Source organism: Parasteatoda tepidariorum, chromosome 7 (genome assembly GCF_043381705.1).
Source record: "Parasteatoda tepidariorum isolate YZ-2023 chromosome 7, CAS_Ptep_4.0, whole genome shotgun sequence".
Lineage (NCBI taxonomy): Eukaryota > Metazoa > Arthropoda > Arachnida > Araneae > Theridiidae > Parasteatoda > Parasteatoda tepidariorum.
Window position 1 is genome coordinate 49,866,587 of NC_092210.1, and position 19,088 is coordinate 49,885,674.

General features: G+C 28.0%; 1 protein-coding gene across 8 annotated transcripts in view; it reads right to left on the bottom strand.

Moving 5' to 3' along the window:
• Positions 1-19,088, bottom strand: part of LOC107448785 (multiple PDZ domain protein) — a 646,665-nt gene that overhangs the window by 475,312 nt on the left and 152,265 nt on the right. For all 8 annotated transcript variants that reach the window (XM_071183400.1, XM_071183401.1, XM_071183402.1 and 5 more), the window contains one exon: positions 3,726-3,954. In XM_071183400.1, the coding sequence (XP_071039501.1) occupies positions 3,726-3,954 (229 nt within the window). The remainder of the gene's footprint in view (positions 1-3,725; positions 3,955-19,088) is intronic.

Genomic DNA, 19,088 nt, shown 5'->3' on the forward strand with positions numbered 1-19,088 from the left:
AAAATTATTGGGGGGAAAAAATCGTTTTTTACTTTTCTTTTTTGTCTTTTTAACAAGTGAAATACAATCTAAAAACAATTCTTTAAAAAAGATATTTATAGTACTGTCAAATGCTATTCATTACAGAGAAAAAATAATTAAAAAACACACTTTAACAAATTTGATCGAGTTTTCACGCACTAAGATACGAAGTTCAAAGGCCTAACTCTAAATATGGTAATACATTTGTGAAGACAATATTTTAAGTTAAATGCAAATACGTAATTTCTCGAAATCATAATTTTCTCTTGGCGAATTTAAATTCCTGATCCTTAAAATAGTGTGCTAGCTGATTTAACAAAAATATGGTCAAACGTGCTAAATCAGTAGTGCAATCGTCAAAAGATTGTTCACCCTTAATGAAAAAAAATGCGTCTTTCAAGCTGGAAGTATAGAATCAAAACGTAGAACAGTATAGAATATGAAATTCGAAAGAAATTTGTGGAAAGATTTTTGAGCAACCAAACATCAAAAAATTGCAATTTTAAATTTTGATTTTTCAAGAATTATTTGATCCATTTACTTCAAATTTAAGATTCCGTCATTTAGAATTATAAGAATTATATAAAATATCATTAGAATAATTTAATAATAAAATAATTATAAATTTTCTGCGCTCACTAATTAAATAAAACCAATATTTTTTTTTTTTTTTAACAATTTTCGATGGCAAATTCATTCATTTTTAATGGCAAACTAAATTTCATTTTTGACGATAACGATAAGAAAGTGGAGCATTATGAGAACAATAAGATAACTATTTTTCAACTATTTGATGACAAACTATAACGTAAATTTCAAAACATGTACTACAATTAAGTACTTTTAGCTATATTCCTATATTTTAAACTATAATCATCAAAACAAAAATCCCCATGAAAATATCTAGTTCGTTCGAATATGGAGAGACCTTAGAAGATGTAAAAACGTTAAATGAATGATTAGCATTAATAAAAAGAAACTTTAAGTGGCAGTACAACTCAATCGTGATAAACAAGTTATTTAGAAGTTTTGTAAATTAATACCAAGTGTAGCATAATTTAAAAAGCTTGTTAGCCATGAAGATGTTATAAAACAGCCCTAAAATCTCACACACTAAGCTTTGAAAAAAATATTTCTTTTTAAAATCCGAGGTAAAATCCCTGAGAAACTAGATGTTTTTAAGATATCGATCTTAAGTGCAATAAAATTAAACGTGTCGTCCTTAAATTTTTAAAGATTACATCGTAAAAAATTCTTTCTCAAGATAAAAAAAAATATAAAAAATGCGGGCGCACTTAGATTTTATAACTTACCAAACTTCGATAAAAAAAAAAAAAACAGTGAAAAGAAAATAAGCTTTTAAGGTGGAATATTGTAAAGAAAACAAAACGCTCAACTTAACTCAATTTCTCTTCTTATCTAGAAGCGCAGTAAACAAAAGTGTATTTTCTACAATCCTGCATTATAAAAGTAAATGAAGAGAATAAAAATTTTGGTAAAGCTTCTTCAATAAAAGATACTTTAGAGATTGAAGTAGCATAAAAACATCCAGTTTCGAATGATGGTCTCTACTCCGGTAAAAATATTTTTTCTGGAACAAATATGTTGCACTACTGAAATTGTTCCGAAGTCTTATGGTCTTGATTGTGATTTCCAGTTATTTTTAATGTAATTTATTTAAAAGAAAATTTTAATGATCAGCTAAATTTTAAAAAATCATAATTTCTGGGTATCTGCTACATTTTAGATTTTCAAATTCATGACTTTCCATGACTAATTCCAAAAACTTTTCATGACTTATCGAAGTTACTATTTCCTCCGACAAAAACAGAATAATAAATTTAAAAAGCGTTATAATAACATTCATTGAAATGAAAGGTATAACCAAAACTGTTTTACACTGCATCTTCATATTTATTGATTTTAAATTCAAAAAACAGAGTAAAGAAACAGTTGGAGCAATAAAATAACAGAAAAAATAATAGCTGAGCAAATAATTCTTTTTTTCTGCAGAATTATATTCCAAAGATACTTTTCTTGATCATCAGAAAGGAAAGAAATACTGATTTTTCCATTCTCATTTCAGAATAAAAAAATTTAGCTTAAGCAAATGACTAGCCTGCTTAAGCTAAAATTTTAAATTGATAAAATAAAAATTATAAATTAAAAATAATAATAACTCTGAAATGACAGAAGTTTAAAACATACTTCACTCTAGAAATATTTTTTCTTTCATTTTTTAAAAGAATACCATAATTTTTAAAGAACATGATAAAAACATTTTATATTTTAATAAAATATGACTCTGAGTGGGGATTTTGTTACAAATTCAGATATTCGGAACACCATTAAATTTGGGGGGGGGCAGAGGAATCCCATTCTAAAAATAAAATTTTTCGGCGACCTAAATTCATGACTTTTCACGATTTCTTTTTTAAAAAATATATCAAATCATGACATTTCATGACAAATTTTGTCCAATACCGAAATTCACAACTTTCCATGATTTTTCATGACATTCCAGGTGCGCTGATACCCTGTAATTTTCTTTTAAAATTGCAAAACCCGTAGTGTTATGATGGGGGAAAAAACGGTCTGTGATGCAGTGGAACTGGTAATTAAATTTTATTTCTAAAACAGATTAAATGCAAACCAGAAAATTGCTTAACAATTGCTTTAAAAATGCAATCTTAAAAAATAATGGTTTCATGGACCACTACTTAAAAGACGTTCAGAAAAATACTAGATGTGGAATAGCTTGGATAAGTGTGTGCAGGTTTGGAGAATGTAAAAATGCAAATATATAAAAATTATATGGGTTTTATATGGCTTATTATATGTATTTTATACGGGTCTGCAGTTCACTTTTCCAGCAATGCGAGAAGTTTTTGGATAAGTTCACAAAGTAAAATTTTAATCGAAGCAATAATCGAGAGACTATTATTCTTATTTATTTCATTCAGTTAATAGATAAGTGAATAACAAATGAAACGTAATCAAAAAGTTAACAGCACATTTTAAGGTGATAGCATATTAACAGCACATTTTAAGGTGATAGCACATTAACAGCACATTTTAAGGTGATAGCACATTAACAGCACATTTTAAGATGAGGATGCAAGAAAAGAGCAGCTCTGGCGTTCCAACTGCAGTTCATTGATCCTATCGCCCAGAACTTATACGTAGCAGTTTTTAGTAGAATGAGAAATTTTCATTTCTTATGAAGACATACTTCTCACTATTCAACAGATGTAAGATAAGAGTTAATTCCTCTGATTCCGAAGTAAAAAAAAATACAAAAGGAAAGTTTCCCCTTCTGATTTCCACGTCTCAAATTGTATCTTTGCACATTCAATTCTAGCAAACAGTATAGTTTGTGTACGGTAAGTACTCTCATCGCCACAAAGTCTGATGCCGTCTGCTGCTATGGAAACAAGAATAGCGCATTTCAGGGAGGGTAGCTTCTCTTCACAATCTAGGACTAATACAGTAGACCAAAGAAAAAGATTCCCTTTCTCTCGACTATCCGAGCCAAAACCTGTCCTAAACAATGCCCTACACTCCTACTTTAAATAGTTATACCCCGTAACCATAGTCACAGGTCCAGACGAATGGCTAGGGGAGTTCTTACTTTAGACAAACAATAGGTACAATTTTAGTCAGCTATGGTTAGACAATAGCGAGAAAATAAAGTGTATACTTACTACCATATCGGATCCTTTGGACGCGTCACTGACGGCTGAAGGTGACCGCTCCAGGGATACAGCAGGGGTCACAGGTTCTGATGTTGGAATACCGCCCCGGGCCACGATTAGTTCGACCAGGCCCCGGGCTTGCTGCAGAATACTTATGGCCTGCTGATGGGAGATGTTGCTGTCCAACGGCTGGCCGTCGATCGCCAGGATCTGATCGCCTTCCTGTAGACGACCATCTCTGCAATAAATATACGCCCGTTAAGAGAAAACCCAGAACGGTTTTAACATGCAGTATTTAAAACATCAAGCAGAGTTGGAAAATATCGTTATTTTTTTGATTTATTATTTTTGTAACTATTATATAATTAGAATATTTAAAAACAGTTGTGCTGTGAATTCGAATTGGTTGCCATTAAAGTTTGAATGTTGTACAAGATAAATTTTGAGAGGTGACCAAGCTGGTCACCAAAAACGACTAGTATAACTAAAACAGATAAAATAATTTAACTAAATGTTTTTAAAATATTTATTTAATTATTACAAACTAATCCCGGAAAAAATAACATCATGATTATTTTTGGTCAAGCTAAACACTCTAAAATTTTGAAGACAAGCAGGCAGTTTTGGTAAAAAATAAAGAGTAAATTAATTTAAATCAGAATACATTAAAGAATAATGACATAGTTTTGAACTGCAAATAGTGCCCATTTTATTTTACTCATGAACTATTTAACCTGATCAATAAAATCTAGACCTAAAAGAAAAAAAATAAGAACCCTTTGCAATCAATTGTTTGCTGCGTCAGAAATAAATTAATTTTAAAAGTATAAATTAAATATTATTTCCCTCACTTCTAAAAATAGAAAAGTATAAACGTTAATTTAAATATTTTTAGAGAAAATTAAATTGCAAAATGAGACAAAAAATAATCATACTTGGACTTCATTTCACTTTAACTTTATTTTAAATAAATAAAAAAAAGATGAACTCAAAATTTACAAACACTAAAAAAATATTTGCAAGACAAACAACTGAAACGTTGAAATTCAAAATCATATTTTAATATATTATTAAAGCTGAAATGTAAGCTCACAGTTCTCAAAAATAAATTTCTAAATATACATCGGAACGACATAAATTAAAAAGAAAAATCGGAGAAGTAAGAGGAATAGAATCTTTTCAAGTAATCCGTGGATTATACACCACCACCTGAGGCAACTCAATAGCATCTGCTCTCAACGTTCAATTAAATTTAATAGGCCAACACTTAAGGAGCTAAAGGAGAAATTGAGCTGATAATCAAGCAAGCTAATATCTTAAATGTAATCAATCCATATAACGACGTAATTTTGGAAGATTTAATATAATGTATAAAATACTGAAGATTTAAATAAATTATTTAGCAATATACTAACTAGTAGTAAATAGTTAGTAATACTATTATTAACAATTTATGCCTAGCTTATTAAAGAAAATACTATCAAATGCAAACCACCAAGAAATTACTTTCAACATATTGATACAAACTAAAAGTGAAATCATATTTCATACCTTGCTGTATATAGCCCATTGGCATTGTATATAATATATTGGCATTGTGTATAATATATTGGCATTGTGTATAATATATTGGCATTGTGTATAATATATTAGCATTGTATACAGTGTTGGATTTCCAACTTCGTTTTAATATTACATTTTATATTTTAAAAAAATTATTTTATTTTGCAGGAAGGGAATTATACCTTAAATTACACAGATGTTTTAAGATAGATTATTTATTCAAAGTAATTCTAAAACCCCTGAAAATCACTATTAAACTCACCAATCAACACCTTCAAACTTTTTAAACAATGACCTGGTGGTTTTAATATGTCATTTTGTAACAAACTAAAAAACTGTCTACATTCAAAACAGAATTTTAAAAAAAATTTTATATTTTAATATACTCTTGTGTGTAACATTACATTTTGTATTTTAAAAAAAAATAATATTTTATTTTGTGGGAAGAGAATTAAGCCTTAAATTACACCGATGTTTTAAGATAAATTCAAAGTATTAGATTCTAAAACCGCTGAAGATCACTATTAAACTCACCAATCAACGCCTTTAAACTTTTTAAACAGTGACCTGGTGGTTTTAATATTTCATTTTGTAACAAACTAAAAAAACTGATTACATTCAAATCAGATTTTTAAAAATTTTATATTTTAATATACTTCTTGTGTGTCTTTCTATGTATTTTCTTTTCAAAATCTAAATTTCTGAATTATTCTTAAAATACTGGTAAAAAATATCCTATCGTAAATATTGAAAGATTAGAAAAGAAGCTTAGATTTATTTATTCACCCATTTATTGACACATACGTGCCATAAAAAGAAAAAGTCCACAAACCATGACTTAAACCTTATGAGTCACTTTATTTATGAAATGATTCACTACACAAAGTCGACTTCAAATATAACGTTAAGTTAACAGAAATAATCCCACTACAACTACTTGCGATAATAAAAAACCTCTCTAAATCGATCAATCATTTTGGTAAAAATACAAATAATTCAGAGAGGACAATCAATTTGATACAAAAAATAGAGCATTGATTTAAAACTATAGCTCAATATTTGATACGTTTTCATGGTTCTATATTGTAGTTGATAGAAAGAAGTACTGAATTATAACTGCAGCTCAATATTTCATACGATCATTTTACAATAAATTCGAATTTTTACTCTTTTTTTTGACAATATTCGATAAGATATTGCACAGAAAGGAGATAATAATCAAGTTCACGAGAAAAGAAGACATTAACATAAAAGCAATCTTTTCTCAAAAGTAACACCTGCAGAAATTATTTTTACTGCACTTGTCTTCGTGTGAAAACAACGAATAAGATTACTTTTTGAAATAAAAGATTAATAATAAATAGCAATATTTTATGCAATTTATATTAATCACATGTTACTCTCTTTAACATACTAAATCCATGCGCTAGGGTTTTTAAAACATCCACTTACAGAAGAGATAATACATTGTACAAGTCTACTTAATCTGATTTTATTCACTTCTTTTTGACAATCTCTGCTATTTTTTACTAATATAGTAACAAAACCATATGTATCAATCTAACTTGAGCTATTTTATGGTAATTAACAAAATATACACATTTTGTCTACAATCAATTAAAAAAATTTATTTTACTAGAATAATTCTTTAAAAAAAATAATAATAAAAAGTATCTTTTGATCCATTTGTTTTACAAACAGGTTTTATTTATAAAAGATGAAGTTAAAAACATAAATTGAGTCTAGATTTGTGTCTTTACAATCACTCGTTCGGATTTTACAGCAAAAAATAATTTTTAGAGAAAAAAAGGTCTTAAAGGAGACGCTTTCAAACTTAATTATTATTTCATTGAGGCAGAATTTAAATGTTATTTTATTGAGCAAAAACTTTCCAACAATTAGCTTAAACCAAATGGCACCTTTTTAGAGGGTGCTTCAGAAGAGGCAATGAAAAAAAAAATTTCCCTATGTTCATAAACGCAAATTGACCCTTTGCATTTGAGGTGACCATACTGCCAACTACAAAACACATACCAATATGACAGTGAACATTTTTAGATCTTAACGTTTAACCACTTCATTTAGTACCTTCTGGTAATGGTACGTGTGCTTCTGATAATGGTACAAAACACATATCACTTTGACTGTTAAAATGTTTAAACCCTAACGATTAACCACTTTATTTAGTACCTTCTGGCAATGGTAAGTGTGCAACTACAAAACACATACCACTATGACTTAAAATTTTTACATCTTAACATTTAACCATTTCATTAGTGCCTTCTGGTAAGTGTACAAACTCTGACTTCTGTGTAAGCAAACTTAATGCATCCGTTTTCCAACCGTTGAATGTACGTCGAGTGCAAACAGCTAAAGTCAAAGATGTGATTAAAATCAAGAATGTCTATAAATATTGCAAACAAAAAGTAAAAGAGATAATAAAGAAAGAAAATGCGGCACTTTTGAAAAGATCTTTAAATGATGCCTTTGGGCAAAGACCATTATACAACTCTCTCTCTATCCCCGCCTGAAAAGGAAATGGTCACACACCAAAACACATCTTCGCAAGAAAACTTTTGGTAATAATGATACCGAATGGGGCTTTGAAAAGTAATCTTTTACACGGTCGAGTCTGGTTACGCAAAAGGACGTTCTATCTCCACGACGAACCTGCAAACGTCGGAAAATTCTCCAGAGGAAACTTAGGAGGAAAGTGATTTCCGGGTAAACTGTGATAAATGAGTCTACCTTGCAGAGATAACTGGATAACCGTGAAAACTTCGACAGAAACTTCTCCAATAAATAGAAAAGATCGTTGCATGAACTAAAATTATATATCAAGATTAAACGCCGGTTGGGGGATTGGCTATTAATTGGCGGCGGACAATGGTTGGAAAGTTGCCACACGAGCCTTAAGTATATAAATGTAGTCAATTTATTCCTCTTTTAATATAAAACTAATCGGAATTCATTCAGTATTAATATAAAACCTATAAATCGATTCTTACTGAGTAAAATAAACAGGTTAAAAATTATTAAGCAGTCACGTTAAGGGTAGTCCTATGCAGTTCAATTTAAAATAACCATTATTAAGGCCGTTTTTAACTACAAATCGATTTTCAAGATTTTTTTTTTTTATTTTTAATTCTCCACTCCTCTGAAATATTTTGACGGGAGAGTTTTCTTAGAAGTGTAAAAAATCGGTACAGTAAAATTGTAAATATAAAAGAAGTACATTTTCAAATTTTAAAAGAAATAAAAGAAAAAATAGGTAGTAATTGTCATTACCAATGCTCGATCCCAACTCAAAATTCAATTATTTGATTCTTTATGCCTTTATCCTTAAGAATTTTGAAACGAATGCAACTCTTACCAAGGTATATATAATTTTTTTCGAGTTATAAATATAGTTATGAGTTAAGAATTATGGAAGAGATTCTATTGATTACTTATTATAAATTAAAATTTGTCAATAAGGGCAACTGTCATTACCAAGCCTATTTTTCAATGTCATTCTCTACTAACTGAAGCTGTTATAATTATCAAACTGATTAAAGTACAAGACCACAAACTTTTATCAGTAGATTCGTATGTTACTGTTTGTTGCAAAGTTACATCAAGGGCATTTATTTTTAAATTACTACCAATTTCATTACTACTAAATTAAAAAATAATAACTTTAAATTTTCTAACTCATTTATAAAGAGCTTTGAAACTATATAAAAGCAAATAAGTATAAAATTAGGTTTTATTTATTTATTTTTTATAATTTAGTCCTAAATAGGTTTGGTATAAAAAATATCATTATTTACATTTTTTTTCCCCAAAAGGCAAGGCAGATATACAAACAAATAGCTATACAAAAATCTAGTTAAAATGCAATAAAAAAGATGACAAAACAGAATTGTCAAAAGTCATTGCCTCATTATTTACATTTAAATCAGTAAAAAAAAATAATAAAATAAACAAGGGATAGGAGAAAGTAAGAGAAAGCGTATGGAAGCAAGCTGTAACACAAATGAACCGGCCTTTTATGACTACTATAAGTTGCACAATAAAGGCATATTTTTAAACATAAAAAAATTTATGATACGGGGTTTTTTCACATATTTAATTTTGCTCTTGCTGTCCAGTGATTATAGAGTAGTGTAATTCGTAATAATACATAAAAAATTTGTGAATAACCCCCGATTATTTTGAGTTTTCTTTTAAAAAGTACAAAAACTATATGAAAAATTGCTTGAAACTTTTTACATTTTTAAGATATTTAAATCATATTTTTTTCCATCCGTTGCCAAACACGATTCACTACAAATTTATGAAAAATTAATTTCAAATTTTTTCTGCGCATGCGCAGTACAAAAGAACTACTTTAACTACTCAATCTTGCGCATTTTTTAACACATTTTTTCAAATTTTAAGACAATAACTTTGTCATTAATTTTAAATTGCAACAAAAATTTTGCTTAATTTTAATGAATATTTTTAAAGTCACATTGATTGTTTACCAAAACAAAAGACCAAAAAAAATTAGTTTTAATAAAAATGTTCATATCTGCATAAATATTTGAGTCAAATTAACTAAATTTTATGCAGTCAGCAGTCATTGCAAATAACAACCAAAGTAATCGATACAAGTTACAAGCTTATTGCTTGTTTTTCTGGCATAGGGTGTTCAAAAATACTTGTTTTACTCTTGTAACTTATTGTCGGTCTCTCACACATCTGAAAGCTTTAAACTTCATTGCAAAGTATGAAAAATCGCATGAACTGAAATTACAAAATAGTTACTTCTGAAATTACAAAATAGTAATATATGTATTTCTTGAGAAATTCAGAAAAATATCAAAAACTGAAAGTGTCTCTTCAGTTACTAGTATTCCATTGTAGGAAAGTGTATACATTATTATTATTATATTTTTTTTTTTTCGTATGCCTGTTTATGCAGTGGGGGTGCGATTGTTCCTGTTTTTCAGTGGCGCCATCTATGGCCAGGAATTCGACTTCTGCCACGCCATTCACACAACCACAACTCATTTATAGGGATGGTCACATTCACACACAAAGGAGAAAGGGCACAGAACACACACACACACACAGAGAGAGAGAGAGAGAGAGAGAGAGAGAGAGAGAGAGAGAGAGAAAGAAAGAAACATCCATGCCCTGCCCGGGATTCTAACCAAGGACCTTTCTGATGTAAGGACAGTTCCCTGCCCCCTACACAGGCCGGTCGGCGTTATTATTATTAATTATAATCTTAGATGATATACATTGCAACCAGTTCAAAAGTTACATAAAGTATCGGCAATATTTACCTAAAATTACCTAAAAAATTACCATAATTCTCGTAAAATTACCAAAGTTCTCGTAAAGTAAAAATACTAGACATTTTTAAACTAGTTGAACTTATATAATTTCCGCAACAAAAAAAAATAATAACTAGCAATGTTGTTTGAGCTCATTATAAGGAGGTAAGAATGTTTCACAGAGCAAGACGATGGACGTTCATTTCGACTTAATGCACATTCAATTTATCACGGTGCAAATTGTTTCACTTCAAACTATTTTAATCTCATTTTAATTAACACACATGCAAGTTCATTCGATGTAAAGCTTCCTAAATGCGACGATTAAGAACCGACAAAGACACAAAGTGTACTTAAGGAGATGCAGCGGAAACACGTTGTAAGACAAACTCATAACGTATGTTTTGAAACATTTCATGTCCTAAACTGGAATTTAACACCTTAATTCATACAATCAAGTATGCAGAATAACTCCTGAAATATAGAGTTGGATGTCTAATTAGGCAAATTCAAATTATATCCACCTACTTCATGGTTATTTTGTATTGCGTAAGAGTGGCGAACTTTGAATTTTAACTTAGAATTTAATTTTGATGATGTATACTAATGAAGGGTTTTAATAATATATGTCTCCACAAAAACTAGAACATCAAAATTATCTTTAAAATAAAATGTTTTAATTAATAATTTTATTTTATAAACTTCAATTATACTACATCTTACAAAATGTGATAATTAAATATACTTTAAAACGAAAATAAAAAATAAGATTTAAAAAATTAAATTACAAAAATGCAAAATTATTATTTAAAAAATGCAAACTGACTTACTACTACGAAAAGAAAAATATAGATTAAAATCTGTTTTCTACTATTAAATACTAATTTTTAAATAAAAATTTGAATTTTCAGAATTTTTTTCCTAAATTTTGTGTAATCGTTAACTTTTATAGCATTAAAAAAAGATTTCAAAGGGTATATTATGGTAAAAATATGCTACAAGCAAAAATTAATAAATATTTTTTAATCCACGAAACATGTATAAAAGCAACTAACAAAAGCACGCAACTTTCTAATAATATTTCATTGATTTGAGTTCAGAGTTCTTTTCACCTGGCACAAATTTAAAAAGAAAAAAAGAAAAAAATATTTCTGCGTAAAACTTATGAGGTCAACTGTAAAATAAAATAAATTAAAAAAATTTTAAATTTTCAGATATTTATTCAAAATTATTAAATATGCGGTCCGGTACTCGTATTGGTCGCAGTGTTATCGAAAATAAAATTTTTAGAAAGTAATTTCACTCCATTAATTTTTGAGACGTAAGATTTAAAACTGAGTAATGAACTTCAAAACAGAGTTTACATTTATAAATTACCATCATTTCATAACACAGATTACATTATACTTAACAGATAAATTATGCAAACTCTCTTAAATTACTGATTTAATATTTTTCCGAAACAAACTAATATTAATCCACATTATTTAAAAAAATTTTTTCACTATTCAGTTTATTGAATTTAGGTTGCTAATTTTTTGAGGAAATTTATCAATAAACTATATAAAAGTAAGGTTTTCATCAACTCTTTTGATTTCAACTATTTTTTAGTATATTCGAATTTCATTTCAAAATGAACACCTTTATGAGGGCCATGACAAGACCATCTGGAAGCGTCTTACAGATGATCATCCCCAAGCAAAGCTCCTTTTTCGTAACTTCCTAAGTTGCAAAACCTCTTTCACTATCAGCTGCTGACAATGTTAAAGTAATAGCAAATAATTTCTTGAATCCATGGTGAACAAAAGAGATGTCACCCTCTCTACGTTACACTCACCGGTTAATAATTCACTCATTGATTTTCAAAATTATCTTTGTACAACAGCATAAGGGAAAAAAATAACAATTTTTTTTAAAAAAAATCTACACGAAGTATTTTTACACTCTGTTGTATACACACTGGTTGTTTTTGCATTGTTTCCATACAAGATGAGACTTGAATTTACCTAATTCTAACAGCTTATTTGATTTGAACTTATTTTAGTTGGTTTAAGATATCATTTTCCGAATCTAGAGGATTTATTATCAACAAAATTGTTCTAGAACTATATTCTAAAAAGCTAGTTTTAGACTTTCCTCTTAAATATAATTTATAGTGACGATTATCATCACATTAAATGTATGTATCATACACTTCACAAGATGCAGATGCTTGTTTTTGGCGAAAGTGTTGAAAAATTTATTTTATATTTAACTAAGTAAATTTGATTATTGAGGAACACAGGAAGTGTCACTTAGGATAACTATGAGGAAGATTTTGCACTTTTACGTTACATTCCGCACATTTCCGCGTGTGAAAGTTGCAGTTAAGTGCACATTAAGTGCAGTTAAGTGCACATGCACCCGTGAACTTACAGGAACAAAAATAAGAGATTTCACACAAACCCTAACTTAGTGGAATATCATCTTAACTTTGATCACAAAATCAAAACACGAACATTCACTACGTATGTGGATATTATGGAAGTTAAACTTCTTTCAACTAAATTATATAATTAAAATAAATATATTCAAGAATTTTAAAAAACGAAAAAAAATTTCGTATAGACTTAATAAAACCATACAACCGTAAATTTAAATTAAAGCCAATGAAATTCATTTTTTTATATATCAAACTGTTGTAAAATCACACTTCAGATGCTAACATTTTTGTAAATAACGAATTCTCCATCTTTATTTTGTGTTGGCGCTTTCCTTCATCTGTAACATGGTCAAAGGTAGGGTTAAACAGAAAACAATATACATCAGCTATGAAAAGCATGCTTGTAACTCTGTAAAACCACGCCAACAAAACATTAATATACAAAAGACCTTTTTTTTTAGAAAAAAAAAGCGAGCTTTAAATCTTACGTACGGGAGAGAACAGAATCTAATGAAAATTTTCGAAACCTCCCTGTATATTTTTTAACGCATGAAAAATTATTTTTTCTTTCTTTTTTTATTGAAAAATCACTATATTATCAATGCAAAATTATAAAAGGTAAAGATAACACACATTTCCTACAAAAAATATTTTTAAAACCAGTTTTCTAAAAAGTTGTGTATCATACCAAATAGAATACTTACTAAAACGGACGACTAATACTTACTTCATCAAAGTTCAGAAACTAAAGCGGAAAACAAATTATGCTAACGTAAACTGAGTAAATTATTAAAACTTAATAGTAGTACCGTAAAACAAATAACAGACACTACAAGTAATAAATCTCAGCAGCATTAATTAGTCTAGTTAATACAATAACTAAGAGAAAAGAATTAGTGCTAGTTAAGAGAACATTCTAATAACTACTCCACCGTACATATTACTTAAATTCGCAGAACATTTAATGCTAATGATTAAAAGTACTTCATGGTGTTTCTGAATATAATTTATTTCAAATCGCGATGATTAATGACAATAATTTCTAAACTTCACCAATTAATCGTTTTTCCCTTTTTAAAACCATGGAATTAATTTAATTCCTCTTTCAACCTGACGTTCAAACCATAACAAGTTTTCCAGTGTCTTATCATTTAATTCTTACTAGATTGTTGATCTTACGTTTATCGCGGTAGAAAATCCTTTTGTAAGAATTATTCTTTAAGGGAATAGAAGATATCCAAACAAACTTCTATCATTAATTCCCATCTCAAGAATAAGAAACACGCAAGTTAGCTTTTCTCTAACAAAATTATTTTTTTTTTCAGCATTCTCCCAATCAAGCTCAAGAGAAGAAAGAAAAAAAAGGAAAAGTAGAGAAAGAATTCATGGAATTTAAAAACATCGAATAAAGATACTTCAAGATTCAATAAGAGTTTCGAGATTTTAATGAGACAATTGAAGGATAACAAATGAAAAAACCGGAAGACGCTTAGCGCCAAATTACTTTAAAAAGTCTTTTTTTTTCCTTCTTTTCCTTTTAAATGGTATGTTCTGCAAGTATTCACTCGTAAATACTGTTATTTCTATGAATTTGGAAAGCTCCATTGAGACTGGCAATCGGGCAAATTCTAATTTTTTACAAAAAATCATACGTAAACGGGATAATAGTATTTATAATTTACGGTTACAATTGTAATTATAAATACATAATACTGAACTATGTAATAATGATCAACGAAAAGCAATTACGCTTACATCTAATTTTAAATACAATTGCAGTATCAGATCTTATTATAAAAACGTGTAATCTTGGTGATGACGAGTAATGGTGATTTTAAGTAAGTTTGACCTACCACTATAGGTGGTATTTGATCAGAGTTCTAGGCGATGTTTTTTAAGAGGCCAAAATTAAAGCGCCAAATAAAAAGTCAAACTTTTATTAATATTAATTAAATTTATAATTGTACCAATAATTTCACTGTGAAATAAAATGCCGGCGTTTACCCATTGGTTCGTACCATTAGGTGCTTGCACTTCAAGAAATAGAAGATCACAGATACCCTGACATGTGACCAATGACGTCAGCTCCAGCTGATTGTTTATAAGCAATCAATCAATTGTTTATAAACAATCAATCAATGCAAGTTTATCAATTGTTATGTGGCACGTTAAAATATAATTTGCCAAAAAAGAAAAGAAATTAAAATTAAAAAAAATAGCATTTTATCTGTTAGCTAAAGATTAAGCGCCGTTCGATTCTTCTTGCCTTTTTGTTGTAAATTTTTACAAAAAAAATGTTTAAAAGTATAAATACGGATACGAAGAGGACAAACATCAAAATAAACGCTGCTTTTCTAAGAAAGAATCTTAATCTATCTTTCTAATGTCATAAACAGAAAAAAAAGAGACTGAAAAGTAAAAGTAATGGAAGCCTTGAAAAATATAACATATCTATACTTAAAATAGGAATCTTCCTCACTGAATCTTTTTTTAGATAAATTACGTACCTATTTGGTATAATTACAATAAATAGTTACTAATCGAATACTAGCATCTACTTCGTATATATATTTACTAAATAGCATAAAACAGAGCTGTTTCAGTTACTTTTTATCACAATTAAGTGAAATCATATTCAAAGACATCATTGAAAATATTGACATAGGCCTCACATAAAATAAAAAACGAAATTACTATGGATTGTTCCGAGGCTAATCAACAGAAGTGAATACAGAAAATGAATCTCCTAATAATGTAATTACTTCTCTGATATATCTTTGAACAATGAGCCAGTGTAAGGAAATGCAAGAATTATTAGCCACAATTATCGACGATTATTTCTAAATGTCAGGAGTGGCAATTATGTAGTCAGGCAAAACCATTCTTAACTATTGATAATAAACGTTAGTTATAACAAAAAAGCCCCAAGCAATTATCAAACAATTCGCCACATACGTCGGCATTTCATTATGGTTTAGCATTACAATGATTGCTCCGGGCATATGAATACATCTTTCATTATGCTTGCATAAGGATACAAAACTCTATTCCAAATTCCGCTTAAGGCTACAAAATTCAATCAGTTTAAATGGATAGCCCAAAATGAGAAGCACTCCTGTTTACAGAAATGGTAATTAGACATTAGCAGATCTTTAATTGAAAGGATATACAGTGAAATATTTATTGCAAATATTTGCATGTGTGTACCATTATGACACAGGATTAATTGAAAACAAATGAGGCAATTAGATTTTCATAAATAATTTCAATCGAAAGTTGTAATGCTAAATAGATGAAAGAAAGGTATATTTCATCAAATTACTTGACATGTTTCAGATATGGGTTTCGGTCGGAATTAATTTGTTTTGGAAATGATAAATGGCCCAAAAATCATAAAAGCGGGTAATTCTTAAATAATTCACACACTCAAAACTTCACATATGACACGATGTGACACTAAATATATATAAGAATAAATATCTGAATATATTTTTATTTTTATTAATATTTGATGCTTTGATAAAATAGGGAAAAAAACAAAATTAAAAGTCACAATTAATATCAATTGAAATCATTATGTTAAGATCATATTGATATTTAATTACAATTAAAAGGATTAATTACATAAATGAATAAATAATATCGATAAAACTATGTATTTTAAGTTCATGATAATTTTGGAAATTAAATAAAAGCAATAGATTTATTTGCAGAAATACTATTTATGAAAGACATATAAAACAGCTTAATTATTAAGCTAATATATTTTACATTTTATGGTATTTAAAATTCTACGGTAGTGTGCTCATGAGTAGGCTAATTTTTCGGATTTTTTTTTTATTTTTGTAATTTCCTCCAGTCAGTTTTTGCTTCTGGTACATTTTATTCCCAGTTTTTTCAACGAAAAAAATAAAACGCTTTGAAATGATAAGTGTAAATTCAAAATTAAATAATATTTCTTATATTTATCGGCAAAAATGACAGCGTATGGAGAACTGTAGTAGTAGAGCAAACATCCCATGAGTAAAGAAGTCTATTCTAGGATTAAATTAATTACATAAGCAAGGAGAAATTCTTTCAAAGGAACTGAATTGCCATACTTAAAGCAAACTATTTCCTTAATTATTTTTTACAATAATTTGTACCTCAAATAGTAACGGGGAAAATAAATTTTAAAAAAAATTGTACTAGAAAAATGAGTTATTAGCAAATGCTCAAGGGAAAAAAATCGTTAGATGACATATTTGTCGTACATCATAAGGCTGTCACCACTTTTCTAAGCCAGTGGCTTCCTTGGTACATCGTACAAAACTATTTTACCTCAGACAACACCTTTGGCCATAAACAATCTTTTACTTGATGAGAAAAGAAGTAAAAAGACGACAGGGACTTTTGTAATTCTTCAGGGAAAAAGAAAACTAGCCTTGGTTTTTTTCCCCTGAAACGGGGAAGAATGATCTCTTTCCTTTCCCAAGAAGAATTGTTATCTAAATTATGCACAGCGGAAAACTCGAACTTTTTGAAAGAAGAGAAATCTCTGAAACTAAAATATTCATTGTAGCAATTTCAATAAATTGCAAAAGAAAAAAAAATAAATACATTTAAAAAAAAAAAAAAAAACGTGATTTATTTTTTCTCTTTATTTTTTCTCTAGCACATTAGCTCATTCAAACAATTTGATTAATTTTTCTTTTAAAACAGATTAATTCTACAAATCAATTGTTGCCATTTTAAATTATAATATTCTAAAATAAGATGATCAATAATATTAATAATAAATTGATGAAATTCTAAATAACTAAAATTCTAAACATGATATAGAAAAATTAAGTACATAAATTGGAATTCAAATGTATTAATAACTATTATTTATTGCATCTAATAAATTACAAGAAATTATAAACTCGCTGAGTCATTTTAGCTCTAAAATTATTTTTAAAAAATATGGAAGCATTTAAGTTTATGAAATAGTAACATAATTACCAAAGTTTAAAAATATTTAAACGGAGAATTTCAGAAAATAATTATTTTTGCACGGAAAATTTCTTCCCTTTTACATATATACATATCCACAGGATAACTTGCAAATATTTCATGAAAACACTCTCATAAAAATAAGACATTGAAACATGATATGACATTAACATTTGTTATTTTTGGTTTCATGAGTATCAATTTTACAGTTTACCAAAAATTTTGAAATTTTCAAATGTGGATCAACTAAACTTTTTCCAAAAAAATCAAATTAAACTTCTTCTTTCCTTAAATATTGACTATTTAGTTTATGTGTTACTATTATTGAGTTTATCAACCCTGTTATTTAACATGAATAATTTTGGAAAGTGTCCTCACAATAGTTTTTCACCCCTACAATAATATGCAATTAGGTACATTAAAAAAATAATAAATAAATATAAAAAAAACGTCAATCTAAAAGCTTGATATATGAAAAACAATTTGAATAACATATTTGTGACTTCATAAAAGAATCTCTCAAGAAAAAAAATGCATTTTTTCTAACCAAGTAGAAGAAATCCTTTTAAATAAAGAAATATTAAGAATTCGAATTAAAATTTTGAACAATTTGTAATTGCAATCTATACTAAAAAATAGTATTGATTTCTAAGTGGTTTGAAAATTATTTTTAAATTAGCAAAAATAAAAAGCCGAAATTTGAATAAAAAATTTATGAATTTAAGAAATTAAAACTATAGTTTCTTTCAATATTTTACAAAAAAAGAATAAAGTAGAATTTTATTTTATAGGTACATAAAGAATTGAGATATCGTAATTAAATTACGTATCGTGTCATTTTATATATCGCACTTTGTATTCGAAATTGCGAATAGAATATTTATTTCCTTAACCAAATGTTGTTAAATAAGAATACTCGAAACAATTCTTCGCTAGTATGCTAAAGGTAGTCTGTCATTAATTCCGATTTTATTTCTGCATACTTAATGATAAAATTATAAAAACAACTTAAAAGTTTTTTTTTTCAAGCATAGACTATTTGTTTTAAAGATAAAAAGGCATATATTTTTAAAAAATTAACTACAAATGTTTAAGTAAAGAGGGTTT